The 24,638-nt window shown below is 32.0% G+C and overlaps 1 protein-coding gene across 2 annotated transcripts in view; it reads left to right on the plus strand.

The window, feature by feature from the left end:
- LOC118191628 (solute carrier organic anion transporter family member 74D-like) overlaps positions 1 to 16,719 on the plus strand; it is a 72,042-nt gene extending 55,323 nt beyond the window's left edge. For both annotated transcript variants that reach the window (XM_035362454.2, XM_035362453.2), the window contains exons 7-9: positions 2,080 to 2,255; positions 6,202 to 6,266; positions 11,732 to 16,719. In XM_035362454.2, coding sequence (XP_035218345.1) covers positions 2,080 to 2,255; positions 6,202 to 6,266; positions 11,732 to 12,075 — 585 coding nt within the window. In that variant the 3' untranslated portion in view covers positions 12,076 to 16,719. The remainder of the gene's footprint in view (positions 1 to 2,079; positions 2,256 to 6,201; positions 6,267 to 11,731) is intronic.
- The last annotated feature ends 7,919 nt before the right edge of the window (positions 16,720 to 24,638 follow it).

The raw sequence follows: 24,638 nt of genomic DNA on the forward strand, positions 1-24,638 counted from the left end.
GTGTAGAGAGATTAGGTTATTTAGAAGCAGGAGAGATAAAAATGAGAAATGCCCCTACCAGGACTCGAACCACGGACCTCTCGAATAACGCGCCGAGCGTGCTGACCACTACACTGCGAAGGCATGCTATGAAGGCGGGAGAAATAACATATATATATTGGTTTGCAAGATAACAATAGGCGGAATTTTTTTCTTCTGCATTTGTCTCTAAGGTTTCTTCATTTCTTATTCATTTATCTGGAACTATTGAGAGCAAAGGAGCATATCTATAATTCTAAATGACCTCGATCGTTCAGATTCTGATCTTGATCTGGAATTGATCTGGAACTATTGAGAGCAAACGAGCATATCTATAATTCTGAATGACCTCGATCGTTCAGATTCTGATCTTGATTTGGAATTGATCTGGAACTATTGAGAGCAAAGGAGCATATCTATAATTCTGAATGACCTCGATCGTTCAGATTCTAATCTTGATCTGAAATTGATCTGGAACTATTGAGAGCAAAGGAGCATATCTATAATTCTGAATGACCTCGATCGTTCAGATTCTGATCTTGATTTGGAATTGATCTGGAACTATTGAGAGCAAAGGAGCATATCTATAATTCTGAATGACCTCGATCGTTCAGATTCTAATCTTGATCTGAAATTGATCTGGAACTATTGAGAGCAAAGGAGCATATCTATAATTCTGAATGACCTCGATCGTTCAGATTCTGATCTTGATTTGGAATTGATCTGGAACTATTGAGAGCAAAGGAGCATATCTATAATTCTGAATGACCTCGATCGTTCAGATTCTAATCTTGATCTGAAATTGATCTGGAACTATTGAGAGCAAAGGAGCATATCTATAATTCTGAATGACCTCGATCGTTCAGATTCTGATCTTGATCTGGAATTGATCTGGAACTATTGAGAGCAAACGAGCATATCTATAATTCTGAATGACCTCGATCGTTCAGATTCTGATCTTGATTTGGAATTGATCTGGAACTATTGAGAGCAAAGGAGCATATCTATAATTCTGAATGACCTGGATCGCTCAGATTCTGATCTTGATTTGGAACTATTGAGAGCAAAGGAGTATATCTATAATTCTGAATGACTTCGATCGTTCAGATTCGGCGGCTGTGTTTTCATGTCATATTTTCTGAATCAAACTTCCAAATGACTTTTGTCACTTTATTTGAATCAATATGCGACTGTAACACGAAGTCGTGCACCTGAAGTGAGGCTAGTGTGTTTTGAGAGAATCGTTTTATTAGTTTTAATATCTTGTGTAAGACTAGGAGAATTTATTTTTTTTCCTCCACTTTCCTTTTCCGGCATTTGTTTGAGATGTGTTTAATATTTACTGGCTAGGATGAATCTAATAGCTCGATATCTGAGAATTCAGTTATCTCAGCTTCCTGTGCACTGTCTTGAAAAACAGCTTCGGAGTTATAAAATTCCAACGCAAAAACTGGAAATGTTTTTGTCTTTTTTGTTCTTAGACTACGGTAAACCTAATTCAATAAATTATAATAGATAAAATTCAATAAAATATAGAGAGGTAAATAAAAATTTAATAAATTGTTAAATTAATAGTAATTATTTAAATAATAAATTAAAATATTGAATCTCGCTTTTGTTAAACTTCGTGTTATACGAATTTTTTTTTGTCAATAGGCGAACGACAATTATTATTTTATTATTAGATAAAATTATTTTTTCCAGGTTTATTTAAAATTAAAATTAGTGGAACGGTTGTTATTAACCAACTAACTAAAGCATTAAAATAGAGCTTGGGTAAAATATATGAGGTGTCATACCTGCATAATCTGATACTTGTTTGATAGTGAATGTTCTTTTTTCCATGTTAATTTGAGGTAAAAACTTTAGCTAGTTTGTTTGTAAATACTATAGTTTGATGAGTGAAAGGTACTGTTTATCAGTTTTAAAACTTGCCCCCTATAAATATTACACAGTCCTGAAGAGCTTAATGTTTGTGAACAATTTATTTTTATATATTTTGCATTTATATATTTTACTGCATTAATCACAGAATTTATGAAAAGTTTCAATACGTTTAAGGTGTTTCAAGACTGCAGATGCGTTGCAGGATTTAATAACACATTTGAGACAAATTATGTGACTAGTGGATTCTGCTCATCGGGCTGCAATATGTTTATAGCGTATATTATCATGCTGTGTGTCAGCAAATTTATCTCATCGACAGCTAGAGTAGGAAACACTCTAATAACCTTCAGGTAAAAATATTATTCATTTGGTATGTTTTACAATTTTTTCTTTACCTTAGAAATTATTATTTTTATTTAAATAATGCTTTTATTTATTGACAAACTTGATAGATGTAAAGCTGGTTTTCTAATTTTTCAAACGAATTTTATCACTTAAGTTATATTTGAAGCAGAAAGTTTCAGCTTACATTCCCACCTTTTACTTAAATGTATGAAGTCTATCAAAACATTTGTTCAGAATTATTATTATATTGAACACTGTGTGCAAAATTAAGAGAATTTGCCAATTATGTCCATATTTAGGAAATGAATCGAATCAAAGGCACTAATTATGCCTCCGAAGGATATGCAAATATTCAGAGTCGAATACGTAAGTGTACACATACGTATCTACTGAGCTGTGATTTATCGAGGAGTTTTTGCCGATTTGTGTGTTCGTACTACTTCACGACATTCGCCGTGTTCTCTCTAGAAATAGATAATTTTAGAAGGTATCAAGTAAAATGACTATCCCCGAACGTGTGGATAACGGAATGAGGTGGAGAATTGTCGGTACACTGGAGGCAGGTCAATCACAAGAGCAGGTGGCTATAGAGCTCAAGCTAACGCCTAGTGTCATCTGCAGTTTGTGGAAATAGCTTCAGGACACTCGATCCATGTCAAGAAAACCTGGACAAGGTCGAGCAAGATCTAGAATGACGAATGAGGATCATTATCTAGCACTTTCAGCGGGGCAACATAGGACTGCTACAGCTTCACAGCTGTCACATGAGCTGTATGTTCCAACTCGAAGCCGAATTTCATGGTCTACATTTGCCCAAGGCTTTATGAGATAGGTTTGTATGCCAGAAGACCTGTTTGTATCGTGCTTACTGCAGGACTGAAGACAGAGCGTTTAGCATGGTGCAGTCAACATACCTCTTGGACCAGTCTTCAGTGCAGTACTTTGCTTTTTACAGGAGTCGAGATTCAGCTCGGATATTGATTCTCGTCGAACCTGCATCTGAACAGGAACATGATAGCATCGCATCGTCGTTAGGGAAAAGGATCATTATAGTGGTGGATATGTAATAGTTTGGGCAGACATTATTTTGGATGGCCGCATACTCTTGAATGTGTTTGACAAAGAGCTCCGGACTGTTTTGAGGTATACAGAGGAGATACTAGAGCCCTATGTTGGATTTCTCAGGGGAACAATTTGTCCTGGGTTCCTGTGAATGGACGACAATGCTCGTCCACACAGGCTGAGCTGGTCGACGATTAATGGAAAATAAGTACTATATTCGCCGCATGTATTGGCAGCCAGATCTTTTGATCTTCACCCTTTAGAGCATATTTCCTGAGCATATATATGTGCATTGTTTGAATGTGCCTATGTAGTGTTTTCCGGATTGAGATTAAGTTCTCGAAACGGGGAATGCCCAAAACTTCTTCTTCTATGTAGTGTTTGTATTTCGATATACGTAATTGATGCACCTCCTTATAATGTAATTATTCCCTTGTATTTCCTTGCTTCTCTCAAAATGCAACTTCGTCCTGCGTATGTATAAAAGAGTAGTAATTCAACTTATGGTTTGTCCTCTCGTGGTTTTGTATGTATATACATGTATCTTAGTTACTCTATGAATGTCTAGGTATCTGTACGTATGCATTTGATGTATCTCCATATTGTAAGATTTCCCGAGCTTATATGTATTGTTTGAATTTTCCTCCGTATAGTTTTTCTCTTAATATGTAATTGTTGCACCTCCTTATAATGTCTATATTCCCTTGTATTTCCTTGCATCTCAATACGTTTATTTCTCTTGCGTACATACGAACGAGTAGTACTTCTACCTATGGGTTGTCTTTACGAGGTTCTGTATGTATGTATACAGATGTATCTAAGTAACTATATGAATGTCTGTGTATCTGAACGTATGCATTTGCTATGTCTCCATACTGTAAGATTTCCTGAGCATACAGATATTGTTTGAATGTTCATTTGCATTGTTTTAATTTCTATACATGACATCGAAGCACCTCCTTATAATGTCGATATTCCCTTGTGTTTCCTTACATCTCACTATGTTTATTTGTCCTGCGAATGTATCAAAGAGTAACAGTTCTAATTTTGGTTTGTCTTTTCGAAGTTCTGTATGTATATAACTGTATCTAAGTAACTCTATGAATGTCTATTTATCTGTACGTATGCATCGGATGTATCTCCATCCTATAAGATTTCCTTAGCATATATGTATAGTTTGATGTTCCTATGTACGTTGAATTTCTATATATGTAATTAATGCACTTCTCTATAATGTCTATATTCCCCTGTATTTCCTTACATCTCTCAATATCTATATTTGTCATGCGTATGTCTGAATTAGTAGTAGTTCTACTTGTGCGTTGTCCTTCCTAGGTTCTGTAAGTATATAAATTTAACTTAGTTATTGTATTGAATGTATACGTATCTGAATGCATGCAACTGATGCATCTCCATATTGCAGTATTTCCAGAGCATATATGCACTGTTTGAATGCTCCAATATATTGTTTGAATTTCCATTTATGTAATTGATACACCTCCTCACACTGTCTAGTTTCCTTTGTGTTTCCTTGCCTCGCAGTACGCTTATATGTCATATGTATATATGAATGAGTAGTAGTTCAACTCATGGTTTGTTCTTCCGAGGTTCTGTATGTATATATATATATATATATATATCTAAGTATCTCTCTGAATGTCTACGTATCTGAACGTATGCATTTGATTTATCAAGTTACCTTTCTGCAGGAGTGTGATCGACTGTTAGAAGGAGTCCTCAACTGTCTCCTTTCCAGTATGCTACAGTCAATTTGCGCGACCTGTCTGGTTGTGAGAGGGTGTGGTGGAACACCTTCTTTCTTCAGACTGAATCCGTTTCCTCCAACTGAGGGAACAATCTGTTCGACAGCATATTTTGGTCTGCTAGCATTTTTTGGGCTGATAGAAAACCATTCTGCTAGCATACCTTTAAGGAACTTGATCTAAGGCACTAAGAAATGGTTTTAGTCGTCGACGGGACATAAACAGGCCGACAAGTACTTTTCTTAAGCCTACCGGTTGTCCCGCTGGCGAAGAAAAGAAAAGCATATTTTGGAAAATGTACCCGTTAAACGATTTTTTCACGATGAAAAATGAACCAAAAACACAATTGTTCGAAATGGCGCAGAAAATCTTCGGGGAATCAAGCTCATGTTCCATTACATCATTTGAATTTTCTGTGCCCCAAAATCGTAAATTACGGTGATTAACTTTGTCAGAAACGTGAAAAGTGGCTTCATACGTGAACACAAGTCTGTTCACGAAACCACCTGCTTCCAGATTATCTTGCAATATTCTCAGAGAACGTTTTACGCAACGGTTTGTTGGAAGATTTTAACGCCTACACCATCTGAAAGGTATACGACCGGAACTGTAGACGTTTGCGCAACACACGTCACATCGTTACATGAGACACACTGAGTTCAGAACTCGCACGACGCATTGATTTTGTAGGATTCCTTAAAAAAAATGTGTCACGAATTTTTTTCACCACTTTGGTGCTGTTCTTCCTGGGCTGGTTTTCTTACACAAGTAGACCGTGTCCTGAATCTGCTTCACCCATCGATCGAGGTTGTGATGATGCGGTGGTTCTTTACCAATTACTCGTTACCAAATGTCGTTCAAAATGTCTTTGAACGACGATAAACGTTTTGGCGATTTCGTAACCAGAAGATGTTTCGCTGTTGCCAGATAAATCTTGTATGACTGTAGTTTCAGAATTAATTTGTTTCGGATTAATACATTAATTACATAATTTGTACTACGCTATTCTTTTTATCCCATTCACTATAAAAAAACCCTTTATAAGACGATGTGAAGTTTTCATACACTCAAAAGTTAACTTAAAATTCAAGTGCATAATAATAATATCGCTTCTTTATTTTTTTAGGTGTGTTGATTCCAAAGATAAAAGTTTTGCTCTTGGCGCATTTGGAAGTGTTTTGGCTATGTTCGGTAAGCAAACCAATACCACAATATTACAGTTTTATGTATTAATAAAAATAATTATCAATAAATTGGAAATGCTAATGGAAATCACCATCGCTGAAGGATTCTTTATATTGAATTATGCATTAATAGTAAACACTAAAAATTCTGTAAAGCATTTTGTTATTTGCTTCAATGTGTTTATTATTTTGTAGTATAAAGGAAGCAATAATCGCAATCTGATAAAAACAAAGGAAGTGAATTATAATTTCACATGAGATTATCATAGAAGGTACCGATTAATGCAAACGTAGTTAATGTTATCGTATTCAAAATTTTTGAATAATTTCATGTTAAAATAAAACTTATCAACTAAAGCATTTTCTTCTTCCTATTTTATCTCATTATATTTGGACAAACTTACGAAGAATAAGAAGAAATATCTGTCATCGACCGTAGACTTGTGGATGCTGCTGGCTAATTTATTATTCAAACCTAACCATATTCAAGCATTAAATCTAATTCTGTTTTTCGTTAGGCTCTTTCAGGCATAGTCCGAAAAATGCGAGAAATATGAAAAGTTTAAAATAATTCTGTAAATGAAATTTTAGATCGTCATAATCATTAAAAATTTCCTGACTACATCAACTTTTCTATATTACGAATTAACTAAATTTCACATAAAGTAACGTAACAATAAAGAAGCATAACATGAGGAATTCACATGAGGAACATAAACATGACAACTGATTAAACTTTAAATTGATAGAAGTATTTGGGCTTGATACAGAAAGCATTCGTGTTACTTAAAGTTATTTATCAATAATAGACCGAATGGGTACCACCTACATGTTTCCGCTGCAGGAATCATAAAATTTCTTTCAAACACACAATAATCTTTAGTTTATGATATCTATATTCATTGTGTTACTGAACATAAAAAACGTTGATAAAGAAAATATTAATGTAATTCGATAATCTGAATTATAAAATTTATTCGAAATATTTTTGCTTTGAATACGGAAGAATTTTATTTTTTTTTGTCTTCTAATATTATTATTCAAAACACATTTAATTGAAGTACGTAATACGTTTTGCTTTGCTTTCTATTAAAATATATAATTATGAATTATTCCAAATGTTTTAACATTACATTTAACACGGAAAAAGTTTATTTCCATACCTTGGAATATACTTGTTCAAAGATTTTTAGTTGAAGTACTTAATCAGTAATTGTGTTCTTTTCTTAATTTTTTTTATTAACAACTAGCAGCTACGCTGCCAGCTTTCGTCTGGCTTTTAAACGTAACGGAAAAATGTCTGAAGTGAACACCAAAAGTTAAATTTAAAAACTGGGCAGAATTTTACTCTGCAGAACAACTTAATAAAAACAAATTAAAAGTTAAATTAAATTTTAAAAACACAAATTTCAAAAACATGTATTACAAATAAGAAAATTACAATGAAATAAGGAATATCCCTTTATACAAAATAATTATCGTCCGTTGCCTTCTCCCAACAAACGTCCATCATCCAAAAGAAACATTAAATTTAAAAACTGCACAGAATTATCGCCCTCATTTTTTCAAGTGGCAACCGTGTTGATTTTCAACAGTCAGCAGTCCAGTATACAACTGAATGAAAAACTGTTGCCCAAAACACATTTCTAAAAGAATGAAACTGTTCAAAATGATGTGATAAAATCGAAATGATAAAATAAAAAAATACGATTCGAATTTTGAAAAAATCGCTTCAGGGTGCACTGGCTCTTGTCTAGATGCATCTGCGTACCAAATTTCGTAGCCCTGGGTCTATTAGCTTACGCGCAGCACAACGAAAGACGCACAGACTATTTCTTTTATTATATATGAAAAATTGTTGCCAAACCCATATTTCTAAAAGAATGAAACTATTCAAAATGATGCGATTTCATCAAAAATCTATCAACAACAATAAGAAAGGAAAATTGTTGCCAAAATCACATTTTTAAAGATGTGAGATGTGAGAAGTGTACTCGGAAGCTCCATTTAAAACATTTCTTAAAAATTACAAAATATTATCATTTTTTCAAAATTCTTTTTGTAAAAACAGTCGCAAGGATGAAAGTTTAACGTGTCCAAAAATCAAAGAAAAATAAACTGTACATTTTTAAAAAGAAACTTGTTTAGAAAAAAATCCCGTTGAAAAGGTGTTAAGCTCCCTTTGTTAAATAAATTCGTATTTAATCGATTTATTAAAACACGAAATTTATTTTAAATTCGTAAAATAGCTAAGTGCCTAAGTTTCATGACGATGGGAAAATGGAGTGTGTAGAGTAAAATCTCCCTTTCCTATAGCCCATTATGTCTCAAAATGACGCGATTTCGTCACAAAACATAAAATAAAAAATATTCTAATTGGAATTTCGAAAAACTTCGAGGTGCACTGGCTCTTGTGTAGATGCACCAAATTTCGTAGCCGTGTGTCTATTAGCTTACGCGTAGCGCAAACGAAAACACTAGTTGAAGTACTTAACAAGTAATTACGTTTTACTTTCCATTCATATATTCGAAGCTTTTAACACTGAAGAATTTTATTTTCGTACCTTCTAATATTACTCAAAGCACTTTTAATTGAAGAACCTAATATATTATTTCGTTTTTCCATGAACAATATAAAATTATGAATTAGCACGCATTTCAGAAAAAATATATCATCCAGATTCTTATTTACATTTATGTGTTGCTATACTCTGCTGCTTTTACCCTTTGTATTTTGTCAATGATTTAAAATTGCAATTATAACAAGGAATTTCTTTATTTCTTTGACGGTTTCCTTTTTTCTATAAAATGTAAACCGAGAGAATTATGTTTATTTGTCACTGCTTAAAATTTATTGTAAAATTTTCACTTCACTGACATTTTTTATATTCAATCACAGTTGATTCAGTTATATTTAATGTAAACCAAAATTTATTAATAGCAAAAATGTATCATCCATAAAGTGAAAAATTACAGACAATAACATAATTTCATTATTTTCAGTATCGTGTATTCCTCAGTGTCTTCCTCTTTTTTAAATAGCTTATGTGTCGACGCACAATATTAGGAAACTCTGCTCACAGCAGGAAGTTAAAACTCATAGACCAAACAAAATGATTTGATTGGATGAAATGATTCGATTAACTGGGGCTTTTTCAGAACTGGTATCTCTTCCTGAAATACCTTTATTTCCCCTTTTGAGAAATTGTTAAGAAGATTTTATCTTAAAATAGGCCAGGCACTCATTGCTCATTGATAAACCGAAACTATTATCAGCCATTCTGGATTAAACCAACAACATATGAAGCAACAGAGGATAGATAAGAGTTTTTTTGATGGTTATCACATGACATGAATCAAAGGTGTTCTCTATGCCATTTCAGTGCATTATACCAAGAGGCTCAAATACTCGTATATCTATATTAGATTTACTTCACGTGATATTTTTTTAGGTTTACTAATGGTAGGTTCTTCTGTTGCTGTGAGTTAACTGGCACAGATTGAAGTTTTCAAGGATCTGTTGAAATAAAAATCATTTTTAGCTTTCCATGTGAAACAAAATTCTTCTCTTACATTCTCTTTCTGTATCTTCAGTTCGTTAGAAACCTGAAACTAATCTTCAAATTTTATAATGGCTTCCTCCTTGAAATTTCAAATTTAAGCAAAATTTGTAACTAACCTTATTGACCTTGAATAATACTAAATTATTTAAAAAGTCACTTAGATGTTCAGCATCTTTTTTTTCCAGTTTCGTCAGCTTTTTGAAACTACGGAATTATCCCAATTATATATAGTTTGTAATTGGGGAAATAATGACTGAAATTATTAAACTGCTTATAGCCTGCTCTTAAATCAGACTTGCAATTCACTCTGTTTTGCTTAAAATATTTATAAATCTAAGAGATAAGAGAAACATGCCAAAGTAAAACTTAAAATTAGAAAAAAACAATAACCTGATCTTTGGCGTAGATTTTGTTTGAAACTCTATCGATTTCCAAAAAAGGGCGAACAGATACAGGTCTCTTTTCGTCAGGAGCAATTTGAGAAAAATTTATTGCTCCTGACCAAAAGGGATTTGTACCTTATGAATTACTATCAATAGAATTTTTTTATTACTTGTATAACTGTATTATTTATCCGAATTCCATTCAACTATTCCATAATCTTTTGCTAATATATCAGCATGTTCATTGCCTTGGATTCCTGTGTGGGCAGGGACCCAGGACACGATTGGTCTTGCATCCAGGTGCCTTTTTAGCAGTATACTCTGTGTATTTTGAACTAAAGAGTTTCTATTACAAGTTCATGTTATTGTAGCGAGAATTGAAGCCGAATCGCTACTTATGACGGTGCTACGCTTAGGTTGTTGAAAAGCATGGCGTATGGCCTGCTGCTAGCAGAACTTTCAATTATCCTGAAACACAGAATTTTGTACTCCCAGATGTCTTTTAAAGCTAAGAGTTATATTATTCTTTCATTACAACGTAGATGCTTCTCGTACCCAGTTCAATTTTCGATCCATCCATGGTCATTCCATGCTGTTCGTTCAGTGCTGGAGTTTGAGGGATTTCTCCTTCCAGGGCAAAGTTTGCCGAATGGTACCAGATGGGCCTAACTACCTTCCCTTATATTGTCACCGGTTAGATGTTCCACTACAAACCCTGCAACAGTCAAAAGTAGTTATAAGTCACGGTGTCTCGTGCCGTAACGACTACTGAAAAACCTCTACTGCACTGAGCCAGATGTGCGTCTTGAAGTTCTTTACCCATACGCCACTATATCTATACTCGACCATCATCTTTTTCTAGATCGAAGTGAAACCTGTTATTGAAAACTGCACATATGTATTCAGCTTCCCGTTTACATCAAGCTCGACATTAACAAAGGATGCTCATATGTTTTTGCTGAATGAACAGTGCATGCCATCAAGACAAGCTAAGAATCATGGATCCGACAAATAACGTATTTTTTTGCATTGCCACCGTGATCGGTATGATGGTTAGCAATGCTCGCTAAAGTATGGTTGGTCTCGAGCTGTAATCGCGGAGAAGGCATAGAAGTTTGTAAGTGTATAGTGTCTGCGAGGCATGGATGGCACAGAAGTTTGTAATATAAAGCAAGCATAATGGGTGACCTTTGAAAAAAGAAGAACGCCAACCAAAAGAGTCCCGTTATTTGATAATTTTGGATATCCTAAAAAACGTAGTTCAAAATTTTGTAGTTTTGATGACTCGAAATAATATTTTCTAAGCTTTCTATAGCAACTCATTTGCATTTCACAAGCATTTGCATTACTTTTGTCTGTGCATAAAATTTGCTATAAAAATTTCCTTCCTTCTGTCATGACTATCAATTTCAAACTGCGAAATGATTGTGTATATGTATGTTTCCATAAAATGTTATCATACCTTAAATATGAATTTCAGACTGCAAACTTGTATTTCATCCACTATTTTTTATAATTTTTTACAGCTTTTATTCCATATCCCTTGATTTATGGGGCTTTGACGGATTCTACTTGTCTGGTGTGGGAAGAAAGTTGTTCAAAGACTGGTAATTGCTGGTTGTACGACAGCGACAAGTTCCGCTTTTACTTGCATGGTATGTCCATGTTGCTTATTAGCATCGGCATATGTTTCGATGTGGTTGTCTTTCTTTTGAGTGATCGCATGAGTAATTTCTACGGTGAGGAGGATGAGAAGTCGCACACTGAGGACAGATTAGCCAGATGGATCAAAGAAGAGGAAGAAGAAGATGTGATTTTCACTAAATGTTCCAAAAGAGAACCAGTGCTTCAAATGGAACCTATTATATAGAAAGAAGTTCTGCTTCAGATTAAAATCTCCTAAAGACTTTTCCATGAGAGGAAAAAAATTGTAATATTCAATATTGCTCGTAAGAAATGTGTTAATGTGTTTAATAACATACGTATTTTCACTTTTAGTTTAAGAAGCATGTGGCCTTCATATGAGTTGAATAAGGGTTAAATATTTAGATTAAAGCATTTCTAAACTCGAAAGAGACAATGAGACTTCTTGTTAAATCATCTTTGTTAATGTTTTACATTATAATGTCGTAAAAATAGTATTATAGACTGCGTACAAAAAATATAAAATAAATGCTTTTTCATACATGCTCATTAAAATGTAAACAGTTTACGAATGAAATTATTTGTTGCTGTTCTACAGCAGTGGTCTCAAGCTGAAATTCCATACGTAATTTGAAAATAGCAGACGAATCAAATTTTTTTCAACAGAAAATAATTTTTTTAACAAAATGAAAAATAGATAAAATACATTTTAAATTTCACTTGCTTAATAATTATCAGAACATACATGAACAATAATAATACCGCACAGGGAAAAAATTCAAATTTACATTTATTTTCTATCTGAAATCTAACGTTTGGTGCCTATAAAACATTTTTGTTCGTTACCTTGAAATTCAAATATATTGACTACAAATATTAAATTTTCAGACTGACATTTATTTCGAATAATTTTAACATGTTTCATTAATCATTAAGTAATGTTTTTTAATTAATTTATACAGTACAAAGTCCGTAATCCGGACGTTCATTATCCGGAATGATCTATAATCCGAACCTCAAAGTCACAAACTTACGCATGCGTGTAAAGCTAGTAAAGCGTTTACACATGCGCGCTTCCGATAGTGAAGAAAGTGACAGAGAAGTTATTGAAAACGAAAAAATTTCGATTGACAAGTTAGTCGGTATTCTCGACATAGCAATTACAGGATTTGAACAGTGGAACTTTGTAACTGAACAAGAAATTATGTCTGTTTGTAGAAGAGAGAATTAAAGAGAAAGTATTAGCACAAAAAAAGAAGCAACTTAAATAACTTACATTGAAAGAAATGTTTAATAAAGTAAACAGATAAATATTAAGCCTTTTTTTTTTTTTTTTTGTAAATTTTGATAACCTTTATATCATAATTGCTTTTTATTTCATAAATTACGGTTTCATATTTTTAATTGTATAATTTCTGCATGCCATCTTACCAGATTGAAATTGATGATCTATAATCCGGAAAAACCCCTAATCCGGAATCGCCGAAGTCCCGACGAGTCCGGATTACGGACTTTGTACTGTACTAAAAATAAACAAATTAAGAAAAGTTCTAAGTGTTCAGAGAAAACTTTTGAAGTGGAACAATACTTGAGAATAAATAATGACAACCTCGTCTATTTTTCTTTTTTTTATTAAATTTTTCTTCGACACATAAATAAAAATACATATGTTTGTATATAAATAATTATAAACTTCTTTATCTACTCTGTATATAAATAATTATAAACTTCTCTATTTTACTACAGCTTCACATTTGATTGCATTTGGATTCCGATAAAGTTTTGAGCGCTAAGGAGAAATTATTAAAATTTTTCCTTACTATGGAAAAACAATCAAGTTCTTATTAATTATCAACTATGAAAAAAAACTGTTTACATATAAATGTCTTCTCAAACAAAATGATTATTCTTAATACAAAAATTCATGACTGATTTTATTTATTGTTTTGACAAGTACGAATGAAAGTTAATAAAATCTGCATCTTCTGTAAAGGTTAATAAAATCTGTAAAAGTAATCTGTAAAAATCTGCTGTAAAAGTTAATAAAATCTGTAATCTATCTGTCTTTGAATTAGATTTATATCACATTGTAAATTAGTTAGCTCTTTATGCATTTTCTGATACTTTATACATGTTCGTTTTTAATAGTAACGAAAATAATTTAAACTTTGACTTGATAACCAAAATCTTAAAAACTTTGCAACAAATATATAATTTAAATGTATTACTAGGCCGCATAAAATTACTTCGGGGCAGGATGTATCTCACAGGCCGCAGTTTGAGACCACCGTTGTAGGGCATTTGTATTTCAAATTAAAATAAATTTTCCAGAAATTAAAAAAAATCTGCTCTTTTTCTGATTTAAAAAAAAACATTCTGATCAAAATTATATGAAGCTAAAGCTAAAATCAAGTTGGAATTAACACATATTTTCAATGAAATGCTGTTTTAAGGACTCCGCTTTTATATATATATATATTTTTTACTCTCTTTGCAAAGAATAATCAATAAAAACATTGCTGTCTGTCCCTCAAAATTCCTTCCAAAAGAAAAATGTTAGATTTCATTAGGAATTTTTAATGGTATAAAATTACTGAAGATAGAAATAGAATGAATATGATTTTGTTTTTGCATTTTGAATTGACGGTTTATCTCGTTCATTAAATCTGCTGAATTAAAAATGTGAAACTGAATATATGAAGCTTCTGTCATTACAAAAAGTATCGTAAATTTCGAGAACAACTCAAATAGTTAACTAATTTGTAAGGTTTAATTTTCTGTAACAGTTGTATACTTCGAAGTTTAATTTTAACTCTGGTATGAAAAGCGTGTTTTGTTACATTTGTAAGACGATAATTGTTGTCTTCTCAAGGGAAGCGGAAGAAATTTGATTTTGTCTTATTTCCCTTTGTTTCATTTCTCTTGTCGAGAATTTTATTTCTAAACAGCAATAAAACAATATTATTTTCCTGTGTTTAGCGATTGACTTTACAGGATATACTATTGTTAATTTTTATTATTTTTTATCCAAAACATTTCTAGATAATTTATAGTATAAAAAAACAGAAAATTCTATTACGTGTGGATGAAAGCAAAGCATGAACTACAAAATATATAAGAAAAAGTATATTTTCAGACACCTGACAAGTATAATAAGTAATCACAAAAAGCTATATTTTTATCATCTGTGCAATACCATTATTTTACATTTTTTTCTCTCATGCTTTCCACAAGATGAATAGTATTGCGAATAATTTTAGCAAATTTCCTACTGCTAAATCGATGCATTTCACTGAAATTATATGCTAGTTAAAAATATAATTATAATTTTGTGTATATATAATATGTTAATTACGTTTGAAATTTTAATTTAGATAGTATTTTATAACAGAATATTAGTTATTTAGCTTTAGTATGGTCGTATTTAAATGCTAAATGTTAAAATATTAAAATTTTTCTTTTATTAAATTTTGCAATTTCAGAGATTATAAAAACGTTTAAATTCTGGCAGTTTTACAATTTTCTTCAGTTTGCATAAATTTGCTGAAACTATGAAATATTATTAAAAAGTTATAGCATTTAATTGAGATTTTGACCTGCATTCTGCATCATAAATCATTTCTGGAGATAATATCAATAGGAGAAAAGTAAAATTAAATCCACATTTAACAGAGTTCTTGAACTACGTTTATGGAAGTGTGCAGAACTGACCGACTGTCCTTCATATTTTCATACCTAACACTAGTATGAATCTACATCATGTTAACGATTGTGGAAGAATGTTTTACATTGTATAACTGAGAGTTTTAAACGCAGCTGGTCTGAAGTTTCAATTTTAGTGTACTGAAATATGTGTTATGTCATCACGTATATGTATTTTACCATATTACCTGATCTTATAAATGTTTTTGTTCATATGCATTTTAGTTCCACATCATTTTTGATAATGAATTTATAAAGAATTTTAACTGTTGCTTCTATGCAAAAGTCATTCGCAACTTTTGATATTTTTTATATTCATAGGACCGCGTTATCAATTAATTCATTAAGAACTATCTTTTTTTTTTTTGTGAATTATTCCTACATTATGCTATTTTTGTACAAAAATATTTTCATTTGTTCATAAAAATAATTTTATATTTGAAGAAAAATTATTTTACCAAAAACAGCAAATAATAGAAATATAACAAAAATGCATTACACAAAAAAATGTATTGTAGATAAAAAATTTGTTTTAGTATTTCCATAATTAAAACACAGTTAGAAGGAAAAGAATCTATTAAATTAATGGGTGATTCTTTGTAGAAACTTGTATTATGTTTAATTATAGTATCATCCAATTTTGTTGATTTATGAACTCTTCATTTTACATTACATTCAGTACATTATTTCTTTGATGTCAAATTTTTAGAATTGATTCTCACTGTATAATATAAAATCCATTCCCATTCCTATTTTTGAATAAGATATTTCCATATTAAGAATAAATAATTTTTCTTTTGTAAATATTTATATTTAATAGCCGTTAATTAAGATGTTTAGCTGTAGGTGGAAAAAAATATTATTATCATTTTATGTTGTTATATGCTAACGCCTTTTGAAACGTATTTAATACAATATTAGTTAAAATTTTAAAATGTCTTAAATTTGATTTCGTTGCATTTGGAGAATATATTTGAAATTTACGAGGTGGTTTGGCTGGTCTATTCCACACTTGAAAACAATTATAAATAGATTTATTTTTCATCATTTTATTTTCTTCTATTTTGTAAGTCAATTTATATTTAGTGAATAAGTTAAATATTAATTTAAAATTAAGTGCAAGTTTTTTTGAAAATTTAATTGAATAAAGTATCCTTTTCTTTGTTGATTTATTCTTATTTTAATTTGTAAATCACTTTTGCAATTCATTTGTGACAACAATGCTTAAAAAACCCAAAGGTAGAAAACACTTAAGGAGAAGAGGAAAATTCTGAAAAATTCCCAGTGTTGTTTTTGAAAAATAATTACATCTTAAGCCACGAAAACGGAAAATGAAATTTCAAAGTAAGGGAAATAAATCACGCAAACATAAAAAAAGTGATTCGGCACATGTGATGTTTGTTGAATATCTCGTTAACGAGCATCAATTTGAGAGATAAAGTTTAACTTTAAACTATACTCGTGTCATATAATTTGTATAGCACATGAAATTCTAATCCTCATTTACGTTAATTAAAATTTTTTTGTTTAGGTAAAGATTTAAGTTCTTAAAGTTGTAGGTATATTTTATACTATTTATAGGTATATTTTATACACATGTTACAAATACTTCTGAACTTATTTTCACACATGTCTTACTTACTTACCTCCAGCTGAGTTCCTGTACCGCCTGTTATATGCAGTGGAACTGCCTAAATTATAAGAAATTAAAATGCTTTACAATGTATCAGTATCAGATAATTATTTCTTTTATTTGATTACGGTGCCGCCCGAACGGGATAGTGATGAAGTGGATATTTTTATGTTCAACTTTTTACTCGTAATAAATTTTTAACTCTTTAAATGAATTAAATTAGATGAAAGAATGACCCAAGAAAAAGAACACAACTCGTTTTTCATCAAAGCTAATCAAATAATGTACCAGTCGTTGCTGGGCAACAATCCTATGTTGCCATCTTACGAAAATTAAAACGTACAGAAATTAAAAATAAGGTAAAGAGGAAACAGAGGACGCTATAGTGGTTAGAGACGCTGATTGCCGATCCGAAGGGCCTGGGTTCGAATGCCAAAAAAGGCATGGATGTTTGTAAATGCATAGTGTCTGTGCGGCATGGGGGTTCTCTAAATATGCGACGAGCCTAAAGTCTTCTCGTGAGGTTGGTTGTAGGGGAGAAGGATGGAAGACTCTCGGACCCGTTCTCCCAGGGTGCTCTCCTTTAAAATTGGGGGCGCGACTGAGCGAAGTCGTATTGCCACTTGTATGGTTCTCAAGGCACTTGCCAACGACAGGCGCAATCTTGCTTTCCTTGCCACGAGAAATTTCGTGGGCTTGTTCTAATGTTACTGTCAGACAAGACATGAGAGATGACACAACAGCAGTTACTTACAAAACTTGATTACGGCGACGCACATGATGGAATTCTCCAAAGAAAGGCATATTCAATGTAGATCGTTTGAGGGAAACAAGCTCGTATCTGATCGTTACAAATGACGAAAATGTTAATGTAGATAGTCTGTCCACCGGGAGTCGAATCCGGGACCGAACTACCCTAGTGTTCAGACTTTATCGCTGGGTTTAATATTTGTATTAATTAAACAATAAAACTGAATCTGCGAAAGAAGTAACAATTCTCAAATACATTTCTTTCCATATTAAACTTATCAAAGGAAAACAGAAAAATTAAAATGAAAATTTGTAAAGATTTAAGTTAGAAATAGAAATCTTTTATTTTAATACATTTTAACTGGTATTAAATTTCCTCGCACGATGATAGTTGCAAATAACAGTGGCAAAATAAAAAGATATGGATGTCTTTTAAATCACTCAGATGAACTACAAGTTCTCCAGATGAATGAATACGATGATATCAAAAATTAACAACCATTTATTCAGTTAACATAGCTTAAAATTAGCGTTGCTAACAAGAAAAAAACATCATAAAACTATATCACTACATTCTATTAATATTCAAATTTGACAGCAGGTGTTGTCATTTAACAGTAGAAAAAAGAAACACAGAACTAATAAGTTCAAAATTATAGATGAAGTAATAATTAGGTTTAAGACAAATATTAAATATTTTACAATCTTTAGCAACAGTATTAAATTTATAAATGAAATTTTAAAAAAAATCTGAAAACTTTCAGATTTTATATTGCTCCCAAACAACTTTTTTTTTTTTTTTCATTTACAGACACATACACGTTTCTTGATCATTTGGGTTAGTGCCACATTGGGCTAAAAATATTTAAAAACATTATATCTTGAGAATTTCTGATAGAAAGTGTCGCATACTGGACATAAAAATGTTTTATTCCTTACAGTGTTACCACTACTAGCTTTGGAACTGTTGAGTTTTTTAATCAAAAATTCATTAAGGTTTTACAAAATATAACACAGGGTGATAATATTTCGTGGCCACGATTTGAAGCTTGATTCGGACATTCAAAGTAGTTCGACGCAAAATGCCATTTTGAGATTAACAGCCCTTCTCGGCTAACGGCCTTTTGGGCTAGAAATGCCTTTAACTTCAACGTAATTAAAAATTAAGCGACTCAAATACTTTGTGAATAATTTCCCTAATTGTTCCTTTCAAATTAATTATTTTATTGCAATTAAAAAGTATTATAAAATAAATAAGAGAATGTGCGAGCCTATTCTGAAAGAAATATCATAACAAGTTAATGAGCATGTTAATTCAAAAATGATAATTTTCTAAGATTCAGCATTAGTAGTAAGCGGAGGTAACCGTGCTATGCCCGAGGCTATGGGGGGCGTGGCCTCCGCCATCTTGGATTACGTAACAACCGAAAGTGACGATACCAGCGCCATCTTGGATTCCTTCCCGCGTTGGAATGACATCATCAAAGTTTCGTTTTTATGGTGTGGCAACGATCTTTTCAAAGTTTTTATTTTTGTGGCAACGACACTATTTTTCAAAGTTTTTATTTTTTGTGGCATCGAATATATATTTTTAGGTTTTGTGGCAACGAACTCTTGAACCACGTGTTTGGAATGACATCTCTTTTAATTTATTATTTTTAATTATTTGACACGTGATTAATATTAGTTTGATATTTGATTAATATTAATACTATTTTGTATGTCATTAATTTTACTTATTTACTCTTTTTAATAAGTATCTTAATTATTTTATCCGTCATTATTTTTAATTACTTTTAATTGATTCCATTATATTTTAATCTGTTTTTAATGAATTTTAAAAATAACTCCACGGCTGAGATTCGAACTCGCTATCTCTGGGACAGGAGGTCTAGTGCTTTACCGTTCGGCTACCCGGTCCTCTTATCACACTTGTTATTTGAAACCCTCTTTGGCCCTTTGACTTTTTGCACCATTGATGACATAAGGCTGAAAGTCTGAGCATCCGCTTGGACATGAAAACTGCGACATACATTTGTTTTTACACGACGGCTAGGATTTCTTTTGGCTTCTTAATCATTACTTTATTCATTGCTGTTTTAAATGCAAGATTTTCCCACAGTTTAATTTTTTTTATTATTAAGATATTTTTAACTGTTTTCATTTTTCATCTTATTCTTACTATTTTTTTAGTTAATTTATTAATTTTTGATTTCATTTTTTTTCCCTTTCCCAAACATAAATTTTATTTTTAACTTTCGCAAACTGATGTTTACTTCCACACAAGTGAACTTAAATTTTCTTTTTACTTTTTATCTTGCAAAGTTTATTTTTTTATATTTAATTTTCTTTTTGATTTTACAAAAGTAATATTTATTTTTACGAATTGAATTTTTCCTTTTCACTTTTTTATTTTGCAAAAGTTTTTTTTTTTTTTTTTTTTTTTCCAAATTTTTTTCCTTTTCGTATTTTTACTTTACTTTATTTTAATTTTTTCTTTAACTTTCTTTTTGGTTCTACAAAAGTAATATTTTTATTTACGAATTGAATTTTTCATTTTCACTTTTTTTTTTCCAAAATTTATTCCTTTTCGTATTTTTACTTTACTTTATTTTAATTTTTTTTAAACCTTTTTTTTTGTTTTACAAAAGTAATATTTATTTTTACAAATTTAATTTTTCCTTTCCGCTTTTTATTTAAAAAAAAAGGTGTTACTACATTTTTAACTTAATTTTTTTTTTACAAAAGTAATATTTAGTTTCATAATTTTAATTTTTTTGAGTTTTTTTGTTTACACAAATGCAGTTTTTTTTTCCCTTATGCATTTTACTTCCAAAAGTAAATTTTATTTTTTTTCCCTTTCCCTTAATTTTTTTGTTACATTTTTATTTTACCCTTAATTATTTTTCCCCTTGTTTTAAATACAACATCATGTTACACTTCCATTTCTCCAAAAGTAAACTTACCTACATTTCTCCGTCTTTGAAATTTTAAGCTGGAATTTACATGCATATAACTTCACTAAATAATATTTTCTGTAATTTTAAACCAATATACACAATGCTCATTCTATATAGTTTAACTGGAATACTACATTTCTTACTTTTTACTACTAAGTTGGAGATACTCAGAACTTTTCCTTCTAATGTATTTTACTAACTATACAAAACTTTGTTCATTCCCTTTTACACGTCTTACTTTTATTCAAAGGATTCACCAAACCATGTCTGACAAATGTAATTTTTACACTTTCCATTTACACATTTACCCTTATATTTAACTTATAAAACATATTCATGCTGTATTTCTGATTCCTTTTCCCCATAATAAATACAGACTTACACATGTTTCTTTATTGTAAGACCTACTGACTTTAAATAAATCTTATAAGGAGCAATAAATTTTCATGGTATGAAGCCACTCAAACCAATGCATGGAACATTTCTACCCAGATAAGTTTAGATACATACCAATAGTACTTCATTTCTTCTTATTTTACTCTACAGACATTTATACATGAACACTCCCTTTTATTCAGTAAGATTCATTTATACTACTAACACTAATTTTGCTAAGTCTTTGAAATATTTTTACAAAAATATTTTGTATTTTCTTGCACATATCCTACTTAAATCACCAAACATACACTGAAACCTTGATTTTTTCCTTCATGTGAAAACGTCACTCGGATTCTTAATATGATTCCACCATTTACCGCAGAACTTTATAAACACTACTCTATTTAAACTTATCACAGCCTAACTCTCTTAACAAGGTACAGAAGATTGAATTATATTTTAACTACAGAGAAGAATATCCACATTGTAACGTATTATTTTAAATCTGAATTATAGTCACATTTTGTGAAGGAGAACTTAATGTCTATAATACACATGGAATTAATATTCAGCCATGGAAATGAAACTTTATCGCCTTTTTCCCAATTTGGAATATAAAAATTTGTTAACTTGGAATATTTTTAACGTATTTATTGTAACGTAACTGAAAAAGACCCATATTTCACATTGTCAATAATTTATTTAGCACTGAACTCTTACAGCCTTATGAGAACGAAATTTAATTTATCATACCTGACAAATGACTCCTACATAGTTATGATACATTGCACGAAATATCGAGTAGAGTTCCAAATAATGATCTAACATAGTAATTAACATGACCTAACACAAATAATTTTAAGATAGAAATTTCAAACTGACATTGCTTAATAATGAACTTTTACAGCTTTTTTGACATTTAACTTCTCATAGATAATAAATAAAATTACACACAAATAATTATACAAAATAGGTAATAATGACAGTGTAGGGTTTATATTTATTTTAACTAACATTTATTTTAAGTTTAAACTATCTTTCCTGTCAAGCCTTACTTTCCCCTGGAACTGCCAATGCCAGAATATGTAAATTTTAGTAGAACGCGCAAGGATTCAAATTATCAGCGGAAGTATTATGATTTAAATAGAAGGAAACGAGTTCGGTGTGATATTCTTACTTCACGAGCGCGGAGGTAGTTAGCGAGAAATTGAAGAACCCCGCGTTTCGGCCTATGTGCTTGGCGGGTAGTAGTGGTAATCGTTCCAGTGACCTTCAAGTCTGCTGAATTAGCAGCGGTATTGTAAAACGCGGTGAGTTAGTTATTTTAGAGAGCCTCGTAGTTAGAATCTTGTCTTTAGTTTCTTTTCAGGTTATTATTTTTATTTGACCGCCAAGTAGGCGCAGTCTGTGAGCGTCAAGAGCACGCAATTGTAATTTATTACGTTGAATAAAAAGGGACTTAAACCCTTCACAAGATTATGTATTTTATCCAGTTGTCACAGTCACCTCTTGGTTGCGTGCAAGTTGGAGGCGCGCAACGTTATATTGTCGCCCGAACAATTATCGAACTGAAATGGCCGAAAACTGGATGGAAGCCGCTGGACAACACCAAGAAATGACAAGTCAGTTAGAAGGATTTGGATACCTGGTCCAGACTTTGAGAGCGTCAATCAAGCCAAACGTCTATTTCGACGGAAAAAATTCGGTTTCGGTATTTCTAGAAGGTCTAGAAAAGCACTTTCAGCTCTACCCTGTGCCTGAAAGACAAAAAGTTGCCATCGCCACATCAGCACTAAGAGGACAGGCCGCGCTATGGTGGAAAAACATAGGCAAATTTTTATTAGGGGAATTTGGAAGCCCGACATATATATTTGAAAATTTCAAAAAATCGTTAGTAAAGGCCTTCCCCATACTGAAAGATCGCGCACGGCTGGAAGCCGAGCTATATAGTTTCTATCAACGGGATACAGCAGAATTGACGGACTTTATTCTACGAAAAATCAAGCTAACGGATATGCTGTATGGAAAGAAACCCGATGCGGAGATTATTGAAATAATATTACTAAGATTGTTACCCGCTGTTCAAGACTACTTTGAAATTAGAAACCCAAGCACATTGCAGGAACTTTTCGAATTGGCGGTGAAGTTTCAAAATCGCAGAATAGCGGAAAAAGCGAGAGGGGAAACATATTCTCAAAGTACCCGAAGGAAATCTTCAAATGAGGAAACCAGAAATGGAAATCGCTCTTATGGGGGAAAGAACTATCAAGCTAACGCATCGAAACTCGAAGGTCAAGGCCCAAAAAGAAAATTTGAAAATAAACATCCGCGTACCCAGAAGACACAGATTGAAAGGAAAGCTTTAAACGAGTAGAGGGGCCTGTGAAAGGGAGGGTCCAGACCCCGGAAGTTTAAAAAAAACCCTCAAATAGACATTTAAACACGGTCATCGTAAAAAACTCACAGCAACGAATTATACAAGTCCTGGTTGGCGATGTACCAGTAGAAGCCCTCATCGATACAGGAGCAGAAGGAAATTTTATGAGTGAAAATTTCTTCAAAAAGAAATTTTATAGGGTACGACTATTTAAAACCAAAAATACGGAAATTATAGCGGCGCAAGGAAAAACATGTCACTGCATCGGGAAATTATCATTAAACTTACAGGTAAAAGAGGAAAGTCTCAAAGTATTAATTTTTGTCGTGAAAGATCTGCAACATTCTCTTATTTTAGGCATGGACTTTCTAAGGGCCGCGAGGGCCAAATTAAATTTTCAAGATAGTTCCGTGGTGTTGGAGATGGACCAGAGGGTGGTGGAACCTGTGGAGACACCGCAATTGGACCTTAGCCATCTGAATGACCATGAAAGTAAAGCAATACAGCAAGTGGTGAGTAATTTTTCTCATTTGTTTTCAGAAAAACCAGGAAGCTGCCAAATAGTGACGCACAAGATTCAATTAAATGCCGAAAAACCTTGTAGGACTAAGCCATACCGTTATGACAAACAAAAAGACTTAATCATCGAAGAACATATTCAGGAGATGTTAAAGAATAAAATAATAACGCCCATAAATAGTGAGTACGCGAGTCCAGTCGTACTATGAAGGAAAAAGAACGAGTTTCCTCCTTCGGATAAAAGGGCTTGGAGGTTTGCTATTGATTACAGAAAACTAAATAGTATTACCAAATTTCCAGTTTACCCTTTGCCGGTTATAGACGAGATCATTAGACAGATCAAATCGACAAGATATATGTCTACTTTGGACTTAACGTCTGGCTACTATCAAATAGCTATGAGACCCGAAGATATACATAAAACCGCGTTTATAACAAAATCGGGCACTTATGCATTTTTACGCATGCCC

This window comes from Stegodyphus dumicola, chromosome 9, assembly GCF_044657685.1.
Source record: "Stegodyphus dumicola isolate Sdum_Otavi_A_Nest chromosome 9, ASM4465768v1".
Lineage (NCBI taxonomy): Eukaryota > Metazoa > Arthropoda > Arachnida > Araneae > Eresidae > Stegodyphus > Stegodyphus dumicola.